The 15,344-nt window shown below is 33.9% G+C and overlaps 3 protein-coding genes across 3 annotated transcripts; 1 reads left to right on the forward strand and 2 right to left on the reverse strand.

Moving 5' to 3' along the window:
* The first annotated feature begins 302 nt into the window (after positions 1-302).
* LOC127128652 (phenolic glucoside malonyltransferase 1) lies at positions 303-2,052 on the forward strand. The gene has a single exon (XM_051058019.1). The coding sequence runs from the start codon at positions 451-453 to the stop codon at positions 1,963-1,965; it is 1,515 nt and encodes a 504-aa protein (XP_050913976.1). The 5' UTR covers positions 303-450; the 3' UTR covers positions 1,966-2,052.
* Positions 2,027-2,978, reverse strand: LOC127128653 (phenolic glucoside malonyltransferase 1). The gene has a single exon (XM_051058020.1). It carries the CDS (start codon positions 2,858-2,860, stop codon positions 2,276-2,278), a length of 585 nt encoding a protein of 194 aa, XP_050913977.1. The 5' UTR covers positions 2,861-2,978; the 3' UTR covers positions 2,027-2,275.
* Positions 2,979-6,784: 3,806 nt separating this feature from the next.
* Positions 6,785-8,325, reverse strand: LOC127128654 (malonyl-CoA:anthocyanidin 5-O-glucoside-6''-O-malonyltransferase). The gene has a single exon (XM_051058022.1). The coding sequence runs from the start codon at positions 8,277-8,279 to the stop codon at positions 6,825-6,827; it is 1,455 nt and encodes a 484-aa protein (XP_050913979.1). The 5' UTR covers positions 8,280-8,325; the 3' UTR covers positions 6,785-6,824.
* Positions 8,326-15,344: the final 7,019 nt, after the last annotated feature.

Here is a 15,344-nt window from a genome sequence, read left to right on the forward strand (position 1 = left end):
AAGATTAAAAATTAGGATATGACACATTATTCGTTACATTATTTTCATATATATAGATGGATCACTTTGTAGCTCTATCATTGGAATTGACATGGCAAATGAATATTCCCGATGGTGTAGGATAAAACTTTGTTGTAGCTTGATTCAAAAATCATAGATAAAAAGAAAATTATTGTATAAAAATAAATAATATTGATTAACTTTTTTTTAGTACGTGTTAAAAATAAAAAAAATAAAACTTAAAAAGAAGAAACGGCGAGAATATCATTGGAGAAATATTTTGCCATGCAAAACACGAGATAGATGATAGAATTGTACGGTTTAAGGGCAGCCATAGAAAGGGTTTAGATTATTTAATGGTTCAACCTGATATTAAAATCCATCAACACTTCAAAGCTTCCTTCTCATATTCCATTGCAAAGAATCAAGTATACTTTCGCTAAGCTTTCCATGGCTTCCAACAAAAACAACATTAAGATCCATCAACACATCAAAGTTGTTCCTCCATCATCATCATCACAAACAACAACAACAACAGTCCCTCTCACTTTCTTTAACATAATTTGGCTAAGGTTGCATCCAGTAGAGCGAATCTTCTTCTATGCCCTTCCAAATTCACAATCAAGCCCCTCTTTCTTCTTCCAACAAATAGTTCCAAATCTCAAATCTTCACTCTCTTTAACTCTCCAACACTTTCTCCCTTTAGCCGGTAAAATCGTTTGGCCTTCGGATTCTTCAAAACCATTCATGCAGTTCAATCCCAATGACAATGACAATGGGGTTTCCTTGTTCATAGCAGAGTCTGATGCTGATTTCAATCATGTCATTGGAAACTCACCCCATGAAGCTTCTTTGTCTCGTTCTTTTATTCCCAACTTGGAATCATCACATTTGTGTGCTTCTGTTATCTCACTCCAAATCACTCTTTTCCCAAGCCGTGGCTTCAGCTTAGGAATCGCTCCACACCATGCTGTTTTTGATGGAAAATCTTCATCCATGTTCATCAAAGCTTGGGCTTATCTATGCAAAAAAACCATTGAAACTGGAGAATCACCACCTTTGTTGCCAGAGTTAGAGCCTTTATTCAACAGAGATATCATCAAAGACACGACTGAAAATAACTCAGTCGAGATCTTATCCAAGTTATTCCCAGCTGAAAACGGAAATGAAAGAAGCCTAAAGATTTTTCCTTCTGAACCAAAACTGGAAGAATCTGTTCGTGCTACATTCAAACTCACGCGTGAAGATTTGGATAAAATAAAGCAAAGGGTGTTATCGAAATGGGAAATAATAGATACAAATGAATCAAAGCCAAAGCCAGCGACTCTTTCTTCTTTTATTCTCACTTGTGCTTATTCACTTGTTTGTTTTGCAAAAGCTATTCATGAAGTTGAAAAAGAGAAAGAAAAGTTTGCTTTTCTTTTTGCAGTAGATTGTAGAGCAAGGTTGGAACCACCAATACCAGATAACTATTTTGGAAACTGTATATCGGGCCATTTTATTGATAAAAATCCATTGGATTTCATAAAAGAAGATGGTGTGTTTTTAGTTGCTAAGTGTATTTTCGAGAAAATAAAGATGATAAAAGAAAAGGGTGTTTCAGAAGGAAATGCTTTTGATGTGTTTGATACACTGAGTTCCTTAAACAAGGAAGGATATGAAATCTTAGGAGTGTCCGGGTCTAATAGATTTGGTCTTTATGAGAATGATTTTGGTTATGGAAGGCCAGAAAAAGTGGAGATAGTGGCCATAGATAGAGGCTTATCAATTGGTTTTGGAGATAGCAAAGATGGCAATGGTGGAGTTGAAATTGGCCTTGTTCTAAAAAAACATGTAATGGATCTCTTTAGCACTTTGTTCCTTGAAGGACTTCAGATATTATCCTCTAACGACGAGTCACTTCTCATATACAAATTAAATATTAAAAAATCCATTAAAACAAAACAAAGGAACAACAGAGGCTGATCTAAGAAAAAAATAATCAAAAACCATAAAAATTGATTCTAATTTTGAAGTCTTCTTTCATGTTTTAACATTTATTTTGATGTCTCAGCTTGCATTTCCATATTTATAAATGTATTTTTTGACCATTAAGACATATCCTTATTTTCAAGAGCCTCATAACCTAACTTACATGAACTTTATTGAAAAACAAGTAGACAATACTTCAAACATGTTATCCATATAAAATATTCATCACATCTTTATTTAATCCAACTTGCATTCCACCATTCCCATCTCCACCTTTTCCGACCTTCCCCAACTAAAAAAAACATCATAGTCCTTCAAGAAACAAAGGGATAAAGAGATCCATTATATGTTTTTTTAGAACAAGGCCAATTTCAACTCCACCATTGCTATCTTTTCTATCTCCAAAACCAATTGATAAACCTTTATCTATGGACACTATCTCCACCTTTTCTGGCCTTCCATAACCAAAATCATTCTCATAAACACCAAATCTATTAGATCCAGCCACTCCAAAAGTTACAAATCCTTCCTTAAATAAAGAACCGTATTTATGAAACACATCAACCATATTTTCTTCTAAAACACCCTTTTCTTTTATTATCTTTATTTTCTCGAAAATACACTTAGCAACTAAAAACACACCATCTTCTTTTATGAAATCCAATGGATTTGTATCGATAAAATACCCTGGTACACAGTTTCCAAAATAGTTATTTGGTATTGGTGGTTCCAACCTTGCTCTACAATCAACTGAAAAAGCCAAAGCAAACTTCTCTTTCTCTTTTTCAACTTCATGAATAGCTTTTGCAATACAAACAAGTGAATAAGCACAAGTGAGAATAAAAGAAGAAAGAGTCGCTGGCTTTGGCTTTGATTCATTTGTATCCATTATTTCCCATTTCGATAACACGCTTTGCTTTATTTTATCCAAATCTTCACGCGTGAGCTTGAACGTAGCACGAACATAGTCTTTGAGTTTTGGATTTAAACTGTTTATTTTAAAAGGATTAGAGAGATTCAAATTGATGGTGAATTATATATATATATATATATAATATATATATATATATATATATATATATATATATATATATATATATATATATATATATATATATATATATATATATATTTAGAGAAGAAATGGAAGATATATGAAATCTATTATAGAAAATAAAATATATTATTTTATATTGATAAAAAATAAATTCATACTACTTATCATCGCAATAGTAACAATATCGCATCAGCGTACCTAGATAAATCTCAATTTAGACTTTAAACAACAATTGATATTCCACGTAGCAACATGAAAGATGTTCCTTACACTTGGAGTAAGTTCTTCTTTATTTTTAGGGGAGATATAATGGTGCACTTTTGTATAAACACACATTTGCCCGCATCGGACCGCTGCAACATATTACGCATTACTTGAAAAAATTACTTAGTATGCTTTCCTTCCTATTTATAGCATAAATTATGATAAATTAAATATATGTTGTAAAAGAATTAGAGAGATTCAAAGTGATGATGAATTATTAATGATATATATATATATATATATATATATATATATATATATATATATATATATATATATATATATATATATATATATATATATATATATATATATAAAGATTTAGAGAAGAAATGGAAGATATGTGAAACCTATTATAAAAAATAAAATATATTATTTTATATTGATAAAAAATAAATTTATGCTGCTTCGCATTGAAACTCGCACAATAGCCGCATTTGCTATGATTACAACTGCTATTTAAAACCATGGATCTGGTATTACCTCTCCCAGATAAATCTCAATTCAAACTTGGTATAGCAATTGATATTCCACGTAGCAACATGAAAGATGTTCCTTACACTGGGATTAACTTCTTGTTTATTTTTCAGGGGAGATATAATGGTGTACTTTTGTATAAACACACATTTTCCCGCATCGGACAGCATCAGCCTGCAACATATTATGCATTACTTGAAAAAATTAATTGGTGTGCCTTTCTTGCTATTTATATCATAAATTATGATAAATTAAATATATGTGTTAAAAGAATTAGAGAGATTCAAAGTGATGGCGAATTGTTAATGAGATATATATAAAGATTTAGAGAAGAAATGGAAGATATGTGAAACAAATTATAAAAAATAAAATATATTTTTTTATATAGATAAAAAATAAATTCACTCTGCTTCGCATCGCAACAGTCACAATAGTCACATCCGCACTGATTACAACTGCCATTTAAAACCATGGATCTACTATTACTTCTCCCAGATAAATATCAATTTATACTTAGAACAACAATTGATATTCCACGTAGCAACATGAAAGATGTTCCTTATATTGGGATTAATTTCTTCTTTATTTTTAGGGAAGAGAGAATGGTGTACTTTTGTATAAACACACATTTGGCTGTATGTCTTCCTTCCTATGTATATCATAAATTATCATAAACGAAATATATGTTTTAAAAGAATTAGAGGGATTTAAAGTGATGGCGAGTTGTTAATGAGATATTTATAAAGATTTATAGAAGAAATGGAAGATATGTGAAACCTATTATAACAAATAGAATATATTATTTTATATTGATAAAAAATAAATTTACATTGCTTCGCAATGAAACACTCACAATAGTTGCATCTGCACTGATTACAACTGCAATTTAAAACCATGGATATGCTATTAATTCTCCCAGATAAATCTCAATTCAGACTTAGAACATCAATCGATATTCCACGTAGCAACTTGAAAGATGTTCCTTACACTGGGATTAACTTCTTTATTTTTAGGGGAGATATAATGGTGTACTTTTGTATAAACACACATTTTCCCGATGTACTTTTGTATAAACACACATTTTCCCGCATCGGACCGCATCAGCCTGCAACATATTACGCATTACTTGAAAAAATTACTTGGTATGCCCTCCTTCCTATTTATATCATAAATTATCATAAATGAAAGATATGTTTTAAAAGGATTAGAGAGATTCAAAGTGATGGTGAATTGTTAATAAGATATATATAAAGTTTTAGAGAAGAAATGAAAGATATGTGAAACCTATTATAAAAAATAAAATATACACGTTGCTTTGCTTCGCAACAGTCACAATAGCCGCATCCGTGCTGATTACAATTGCAATCTAAAACCATGGATCTGCTATTACTTCTACCAGATAAATCTCAATTTAGACTTAGAACAACAATTTATATTCCACGTAGCAACACGAAAGATGTTGGTTACACTGGGATTAACTTATAGAATGGTATAATTTTTCATAAACACACGGTACCTTTCTGTTTATGCAAAAGCAGCCTATTGTATTTTATTTATATACAGGAAGGGGGCCATATTCTCTTAAATTCAAGAGTATTTACATTAAATTATTGTATAAGAAAATCGTAGTCTCAATTTATCAATTAGATTTAGTTAATTTTATTTTTAATTTTGGAATATATTAGCTGCGGATTTTGATTCCTGTGAATTTATCTAGGGATCTTCCTATCAAAAAATTTACTCACAAAGGTTTTAGCTGAGAACCATAAACTACAGAAAAAGCCGTAGGAAATCGATTTCCTACAATTTTTTTGAGTGTGGTTGTTGTCGTTGTACTATTGGCTGATGTGCCATATTATTCAACTTACTTTCCGTAAATATATTAAAGCATCTATCACTATTTCATACTGAATCAACAAAATAAAATCATTTTTCTCATTCAAATTCAGTACTAAAAATAATATATTTTATGATAAAATTTTATTTCATCAAACAAAAAACTAAGGTGTAAATCATAGACGCGTCAAATTTTAATTTTCTCTTTTTAAAATATTTTATATTCTCTCGATTGAGCTGAGAATCGATTGGTAAAGTATTTAGAGGAAACACATTCGAATTTTAAGAACTACATTTTACCACCTTTTATGTTTTTAAATATTTTTATGATATATTATCTCAGTTTTGCTAAAAACTAAGAGATAAATTATTTAGAGGACACATCTTCGAATCCGATTAATTTATCACCTTTTAATTTTTAAATTTTATTTTATGACATATTACCTTGGATTTGCTGGAAATCAAGGAATAAAGTAGCATATTTTATTTTATTTTTATATTTTTTATTTATGATCAATTTGATGAAAAAACAAGTAACAGATCTTTGTCGTCCATTTATAAAGTAGCAATGATTAAGATATTGTCAAATTATCAATCCACATGAAAAATTAGTGATCCACGTGAAACTATCACTAAGAAATTAAAACTTGAATGTCACAATCATCAATCTTGGATGCAAAGTGTTAAAATTTAAGCTTAACCTATTGAAAACAATGATAATGAAATCAAGAACATGAAAATATTTTAACGTTGTTTTCTTAATATAATATTTTCTCTAGTAATTCATTATTAAAAATGTTTAATATTAATTAGGAAAATATGAATGCAACTTATTAATGTTAGTTGTACTTGTATCAAGTAAAATGTTTAATATTGTTGTTTTTATCTATGGATTTTGTTGTTTATTTTTTTAACGTGGCGATTTAATGTTTAAAGATTCTATGGATTCCGTTTTTGTTGTTGTTATTGGTGTTGTTATTAATGATGATGAATAATTCTTAAAACAAAAGTTTCAGAAACCTTTAGTTATCGAGATTTATCATCTATTGATGCGGCAGATTCTATCAAGGTTTTGAGGGCTGTTGCAAAGCAAACTATGAAAGATCATAAGTATTACTGCAGCAAGAGAAAAGCATAAACTTATTTGAAACACAAATCAACAAAAATAATCTTTTTTTATTCAAAATACAAACCATAAATTCTTAGGCATATTGTCCATTTACTCTTTTGAGTATTGATGAAACAACTTGGAATTACCACATATTCCTTCAAGAAACAAAGTGCTAAAGAGATCCATTACATGTTTCTTAAGAACAAGGCCAATTTCAACTCCACCATTGCCATCTTTGCTATCTCCAAAACCAATTGATAAACCTTTATCTATGGACACTATCTCCACCTTTTCTGGCCTTCCATAACCAAAATCATTCTCATAAACACCAAATCTATTAGATCCAGCCACTCCAAAAGTTACAAATCCTTCCTTAAATAAAGAACCGTATTTATGAAACACATCAACCATATTTTCTTCTAAAACACCCTTTTCTTTTATCATCTTTATTTTCTCAAAAATACACTTAGCAACTAAAAACACACCATCTTCTTTTATGAAATCCAATGGATTTGTATCGATAAAATACCCTGGTACACAGTTTCCAAAATAGTTATCTGGTATTGGTAGCTCCAACCTTGCTCTACAGTCTACTGCAAAAGCCAAAGCAAACTTTTCTTTCTCTTTTTCAACTTCATGAATAGCTTTTGCAATACAAACAAATGAATAAGCACAAGTGAGAATAAAAGAAGATAGAGTCTTTGGCTTTGATTCATTTGTATCCATTATTTCCCATTTCGATAACACCTTTTGCTTTATTTTATCCAAATCTTCACGCGTGAGCTTGAATGTAGCACGAACAGATTCTTCCAGTTTTGGTTCAGAAGGAAAAATCTTTAGGCTTCTTTCATTTCCGTTTTCAGCTGGGAATAACTTGGATAAGATCTCGATTGAGTTATTTTCTGTCGTGCCTTTGATGATATCTCTGTTGAATAAAGGCTCTAACTCTGGCAACAAAGGTGGTGATTCTCCAGTTTCAATGTTTTTTTTGCTTAGATAAGCCCAAGCTTTGACGAACATGGATAAAGATTTTCCATCAAAAACAGCATGGTGTGTAGTGATTCCTATGCTGAAGCCAGAGCTTGGGAAAAGAGTGATTTGGATTGAGATAACAGAAGCACACAAATGTGATGATTCCAAGTTGGGAATAAAAGAACGAGACAAAGAAGCTTCATGGGGTGAGTTTCCAATGACATGCTGGAAATCAGCATCAGACTCTGCTATGAGCAAGGAAACCCCATTATCATTGTCATTGGGATTGAACTGCATGAATGGTTTTGAAGAATCCGAAGGCCAAACGATTTTACCAGCTAAAGGGAGAAAGTGTTGGAGAGTTAAAGAGAGTGAAGATTTGAGATTTGGAACAATATGTTGGAAAAAGAAAGAAGGGTGGGAGTGTGAATCATGGAGGGCGTAAAAGTAGATTCTCTCATTTGGATGGAACCTTAGCCAAACAATGTCAAGGAAAGTGAGAGGGATTGTTGATGTTGTTGTTTGGGTTGATGATGGAGGAACAACTTTGATTTGTTGATGGATTATAGTGTTGTTCTTGTTGGAAGACATGGAAAGCTCGAAGGAAGTATTATTGATTTCTCTATAATGAAAGACTAGAATGAAACTGAATATATAGTATATAATATAGAAGTGATCTGTCACATAGGAAAATGCAGGTTTAATTCTTATTTTAGAGAAAGTGTTGCAACACGCTACAAATATTTTATTTAGGTTAGCAAATGCACGTTCCATTCATTAATATTTCATATTGAGATCTTTCCTATGAATTAGCGCTGCTTTTATTTTAATATCTTCAGAATTTGATGAACAACATGCTCCACCATGTTGCCTAATATGTCATCAACAACACACACGAGAGCTCTCTCAAGACTCTCATTGTGTTTTTCAATCACTTCCTCCAAAAGTAGAACATCTTCTTCGGTTGTTAAGGTTTCTATTGAAACCATCCTTACAAGGGCTAATCCCATTTCATATAGATACTTCCATTATTGCACAATATCCTCTTGATGGGGAAGAAATGATACATTCTGCATTCTAAGAAACACCACTATTAAACTTGTTGTTACTCACATTAGTCTCCCTTACTAGGTTGGCAAAAGGACGGTTTTTTACGGATATTTTGGGTTTTAATTTGATGATTTTAGAATGATCAATATGATCAAAAGTTTCATCCTCACAAGGACTTCAATCGTTTAGCATAGTTTTTCCGAATATATCATAAAATCTTTGTTTTTCCTCAAGATCAATGACATCAGTTTCCTTATCTACAAGATGATTTTTATAAGCAAGTGAGTTATTGCTTTTGATAGCACTCAGATTGTCACAAAACAATGTCATGATTTTTTGATCCACATTGTATTCCTTCATCACATGCTTCCTCCATAATAGTTGAGTACAACTGCTCTTTGCAGCCAGATATTCATCCTTTGTGGTTGATAATGAGACACAATTTTGCTTCCATGATATAAAGAAGTTCCAAATAAGGAAGCACGCATTAGATGTGTCCTTTCTATCATCTACACTAACAGCCCAATCAACATTACAATACCCACCCGAAATTAGTCGGTGTCTTGTGAGTAAAGTATACAAAAGTGATATGGCCCATTGACATACCTTAAGATTCTCTTAATTTAATCTGGATGACTTGCCTTGGATTTTGCTTGAGATCTTGCACATAGTCGGATTTCATGATCATACGTATACTTCTTGATGCTCTTTGCTTTCTTGTCATGTGACTTGATTAAATTTTCCATAATTCTATTTATTATGATGACACAAAGAAGACCTTTAGCTTTCCTATTCAATTACCAGTCGAGAAAGGATCTTTTCATATTCACATTCAACTGATAAAGAATAGCCTTCTAACTACCTGATATTTTTGGTACCAATTTGATTTCTTCTAGAATATCATGATATAGCATATCTTCACACAATGCTTTTTTCAGGATCATGGCTTTTATCACCAACACTAGATATGATAGTAAATGATATTTATTTTCCTTCATGTAAATGATATTTATTTTCCTTATGCATTACACATTTTGACTTCCCAGATTGATATCTTGGGTCTCTTCCCAAAAGCCATGTGATGATGATTTCTCATAGGTCCATTTAGGAGTATAACATCAATCACCATTCCTCCATCATCTATATCAGTCATCCCAGCAAGTGGAAGGTTGAAGAGAGCAATATTTAGAACACATGTCTTGAAATACAGCCTGAGACTCGACTTCAAGATAGCAGGAGTAACACCAATCCCAACTTTACCCAACTCACTATCATGATTTTGGTTAATCAGAACTCCAGACATATGATAAGGAATTCCATAATTCCTTTTCTTCTTTAACTCTTTCTTCTGAACCACTCTTGGTTATTTGACGTTGAGGACCTCCAGCCTGACCATCAGCCATATCTTCAACGAAAACCCTTGCTTGAGGCTCATAAAATCCATATATCGTAAATGAGAAGTATGAGAAAGATGTTAAACTATCTGGTAATACATCTTTGTTTGCTTCTCAAGGTAGAAAACTTTATAGCTACTTCCTTCTTCAGCATTTAAATCATTACATATGTAACAACTCTTTCTGCAAAAATCCCCAAGCTTTCCATTCCAAGACTTAATTTTATTTCTAACATGTGTAATCAACCAACCCACAAACATTTTTCCAAAGACTACTAGGCTCTAAATTTCTCATTGCATATGGAAATACATAGGCACAAGATTTTAAAATCCTAAAGAGGACACTAATAAAAAACTAACATGTTCTTCTTTTATCTTCTTTTTTTGTAAATAGCTTTAAACGAATAAACAATTACAAACATTACTTAAGCAAACACTTAACCCTAGTCTATTAGGAGGTCCCCATTGAGTACAACGAATGTGAAAGGTGCTAATACCTTCCCATCGCATAATCGACTCCCGAATCCGCTTTGGTTGCAATGACAATGTTATCCTTTTTTCTTAGGATTTTATCGTTATTTCCCTTTTCCTTAGGAATAAATAAAATTCGGTGGTGACTCTGTTAGTCATCCGCGAACCTGCGATGCACTCGTAAGGTCATACTTTTCGAGATGCATCAGGTGCAAGTTGTAAATGGAGGCGGAATGAAGATGTAGTGTGGAGAGATGGAATCACATTTTTGCGTTATGTTAAAGAAGGGTGTCGCATTACGCGAAAAACCGGCGGGAAAACAGGACAACAGAGCCGCCACCATGCGTTATTTATCCCAAAAGAGGGAAAGGAAACGCTCAGAGTAAACCTGGAAAGAACATGGTCTCGCGACCAAAGAGAAAGGGTAAGGGAGTCGGTTACGCAAGGGGAAGGTATTAGCACCCCTCACGTCCGTCGTACTCGACGGGATCCACGCTCTAAGAAAGAAAAGGTTGCTAAAACAAACACCACACACACACACACTAGCTGAAAGAGACACAGGAAAACAAACAAGACTGAAACTGACTCGGCAGGATATCGGATCCTGGGCCTACTTAGTCTATCAGGCATAGACATCAGAGTCAAAGTAGTTCGAACTGGGGAAACGACACATGCTCGCTAGGATATCGAGTCCTATGCATACGTATCTCCTTGGACGAAGGAGAATCAGAGCATTCGTAGCTCGGCTGACACGCACACAAAAAACGGGCAAAGGCAAACGTGGAGCCCGAATGCCAATCACTGGACTTACATCAGCATCCAAACCAACACACGCACACTGGAACCCAGATGCCACTCGATGGACTTATACCGGCTTCCCAAGCACACGACAAGAACAAACAGACAACAAATTGCTAAGGAGTCGGGAACTCGAGCCTAGCAATCGTCAAACAACACACACAAAAAGAAAAAAGGTGCCCGGAGAGACCTCGCACGGTCTCCTGCCTACATACCTCGTCTGGAACGAGGATCGGGGCGATGTAGTTCCCCTACAGAGGGGAGAAAGACTAGCCTAACCAGATAACAGAGGGAGACACAACTAGGGAGACTACGACTCGAGCCTAGATGTTATCATGCAAATCATCCCTAAGTTAAGGTTTCTAGCTAACTTGCACAGGAAGCAAGCCTATCCTAACCCTGACTTGCACAGGAAGCAAGCCAAACTAAACCTAACTTGCACAGGAAGCAAGCTAAACTAAACCTAACTTGCACAGGAAGCAAGTCAAACAAACACACAAGCACAAGTAGCACACACTATATGCAAACAATGGGCTCAATCAAGGTTAGGTTTTAGTCGAGGGGTCATATCAACCTCAACAAACAAACCACTGGAACTGGGTAATGTTAGCTCTTAACCTTGCCATTGAGGGGCTAAGGTGAAGCAGATGAAAGGTGAGTGAAGATAGGACTTCACAGCTCTTATCCCTGGCCTGGGAGAGCTTAAGACAAGAATGTGTGGGTTCAGAAAGTGGGAACCCTTCTACACATTTAAAACTGACTCAACTGTACAATTGTACAAGATCTTGGGTTTGTATCTGCAATGCATCAACACAGTGGTGTGAGCAAAACAGATGACACACAGAATAGCAGGGGATAGGTTGCATATCCCTTGGGTTCTGCCAATTGCCTCTTCACTTAGGAGGTCTTTGACTCTATACAAGGACAAATGTAAACAGTCACAAACATTGCCTCTTAAGGAGGACTTCAGACAGTTTCCTGGCCAAGTAACAGGCCAGGTCTTCCAGACTACATGAAGATTTTAGAAGTATACCTCAATGCAAATTGCTTATACAAGCAAAGCAAAGCAAAAGTTCACAAGGAACTGAGCAACTAAAAGCACCTGAAATAGTCAAGCAGACATTAGTATACAACTTCAAAACAAAGCAAAAGGAAACAGACATCAACAGTTAATCATAAGCAAGTGAATGTGCAAGGCACAAGGCTCAAGGCATGTGAGCCGAGCAACCTACAAAAAATAACATGTTAGTCATGATAAACAAGCAAGTTCAATCAAAAAGAATTGGTCTCATTGGCCATTTGTTGGTCAACCTGAAAACATGAACTCAAATGTGAGTAACAGGACCACTAGGGCAAGCCTAGGGTCAAAAGTGAATGAGAAAGTTAAAACAGCAAAGGGCAAGTATCCAAAATCATGTTCAAACAATCAAGAAACAAAACCAATTGGGTTCACATTCATATCAATCTTCATTATCATTTCATGAACAAATTAGGTCAAAACATGGCATTTAGAAGCTCATAGAAGTCAACAGCAAGACTTGAATCAAAAGCAATCTTAAACATTTCCAAAAATCATCAAATAAATCATGATCAATCACAATCCACAGCATGGTAAGCATGTCAAATTTCATCTCATTTGGACAAGTAGAAGATAGTCAATGAAAATCAGAAAGGCAAGGCAATTTTGAACATGCTCAAAGAAGTCAACCAAACATGCATCAACTTAGAAAAATCATAAATCAGGGATGGCATATGATAAATGAATGGGACTAAAACCATGGCAAAGCTTAAGATGTCTAGTAGTCACATGTCAAATTTCATGTCTATCTAATAAAGTATGAGCATTTCACAAAACAAATGGGCACGAGTGTCACACAAAGTCAACATATGATCAAACAGGGGACAAAAATCTCAATCAATTAGGAAATGCCACAAATAATTCCAAGAAAATTCACGTGTGAACTAGACATCCAAGAGTACATTCATGCAAAAATTCAGAGCAATTGGAGTTCAAGAAGCATGGTATAGAAAATCATGAAATTGTACATCAATGGTGTGACACAAATTGTCACACCCTAATTCAAAAATTCATAACTCACAAACCAGATAACATAAATTCATAAACTCTACACCCAAATCACCATGAATGTGTCTAGTTTAAGCACAAAAAATTTCAAGGCCATTGGATAATGCATCACCATTTCACAAAGGTTTTGGCAAAAGGTACAAAATATGAGCACATGAACAAAACCCTAATACCATTTAAAATTAGATCATCCAAAAAATCAGGAAAAATCATGATAAAAAAGTAGAGATCCAGATGAACACCATACAAAAATTCCCATGAAATTTGGATTTAAAATGAAGATGTTATGATTTTTGTAAGATTGGTCACAAGAATGAAATAAAAATTGAAATGAAAATATTTAAATGGATTAAAATGAGGAACCGGTGGCATTATGGTAATTATTGGGACAACTTAACAAAACGCTGCGTACAGCTTATAGGCGTGGCAAGCAGTAAGAGGCTTCATGGCTATGTAACAGTAACATCCATGCAAAAAAAACAAACAACAACAGCCAATCGCGTTCAAGACAGATCAAAACATCTCCTGGGTTCAATTTTTAGGGTTTATGGCAACAGTGTTCATCATCCATCCAACCAAAATCGTGAAAATAAATTTCACCCAGAAATTAGAAGTAAGCATACCATCCAACTCAGCAAACAACAAACATTACAAATCCAAACATCATTTCCATGGAATCGAGCTAATCAACATGAATCGTGCAAGAACATATTCATACATCAATCTTTAAATCAGCATAACTTTCCAAATACACAACCATTTTCAGCATTTTAAAGCTCAACATACTCATGGCAAGAAGACCTATCTAATGTATAGCATGGTTTAGCAAATAGTGAGAGTCGAAAATTTACCAAAAGTGAAGAACAGTTGAGATTCTGATGTTGTTTGGCTATGCTTCTTCGAAACAGGTGCTCAACAAGTCTCCAGGAAGTGAATGAGAAGAGAATTTGAAGTCCAGGAGGCACGGTTCAGCTTGAAATTAGATCTGCCATGAATGAGTTCTTCAATGGAACAGTGGAAGACTTTGCTTACAGTTGTGATATCCTTCTTGCAAATGCTTCCAAATGATTGATATATCATGAAACAAACCAAACCAGCTCGGGTTCCTTGAAGGTTTTTGGCAGAATTTCCAAAATGAAGAAAATGAGATTTTTAGAGAAATGATTTTCTGTTTGTGTAATGTTGGCTGCTAGGGCTTTGGAATGACAGAAAATGAGTTCTTATACCTCTGTTTAAGGTTGCATAAACAAGGTGCTAATCATGTTTTGGTTTAATGAGCAATTTGCTAATTTACCACTTTTGTCCATATGGTGAGGTGTAATGGCTATAGCACGAAAATTGGGCCTTCCACAAGTCACAAACAACATTTCTGAACATATTTGCAAGGCCAAAGTGGTTAAAAGTGGTTAAATCAAAAGTTCAATTTTTCACCTCACTTAAAATTAATTCAAGTAGGTTCAAAAATGCCATTTTGATCCATGAGGTTTTGGTGCATGAGGGTTACATTTTTGGAAAGAGGAGGTCAAATGTGACTTGTTGGAAAAAACCCCACCAAATTTGGCCAAATGGTTTGAGAGATATGGCCTTTTGAAGTTCAAGAATTTTTGAAAATAAATTGATCATATCTTGCCAACCATACATGGGAATTGAGAGTTCTTGGACTTTTTGGAAATGGGAGAACAAGATCTTCAACTTTCATGTTAGGCAAAAATTCATTTGAAGCTTGTGTCATGATGTAAGTTTGGGATCAAGAAGTTTCCATTTTTGGCAAGTTTCAATTATAGGTCCAGTTTCTATTTTTGGAAATTTCTGATTTGGCTTCAAATTCTTCAATGATGATGTTTTCCATGATATATGA

Source organism: Lathyrus oleraceus, chromosome 3, assembly GCF_024323335.1.
Source record: "Lathyrus oleraceus cultivar Zhongwan6 chromosome 3, CAAS_Psat_ZW6_1.0, whole genome shotgun sequence".
NCBI classification, from domain to species: Eukaryota; Viridiplantae; Streptophyta; class Magnoliopsida; order Fabales; family Fabaceae; genus Lathyrus; species Lathyrus oleraceus.

Coding starts and splice junctions, on each gene's coding strand:
- LOC127128654 (XM_051058022.1), bottom strand. CDS start 8,279: ATGTCTTCCAACAAGAACAACACTATAATCCATCAACAAATCAAAGTT.
- LOC127128653 (XM_051058020.1), bottom strand. CDS start 2,860: ATGGATACAAATGAATCAAAGCCAAAGCCAGCGACTCTTTCTTCTTTT.
- LOC127128652 (XM_051058019.1), top strand. CDS start 451: ATGGCTTCCAACAAAAACAACATTAAGATCCATCAACACATCAAAGTT.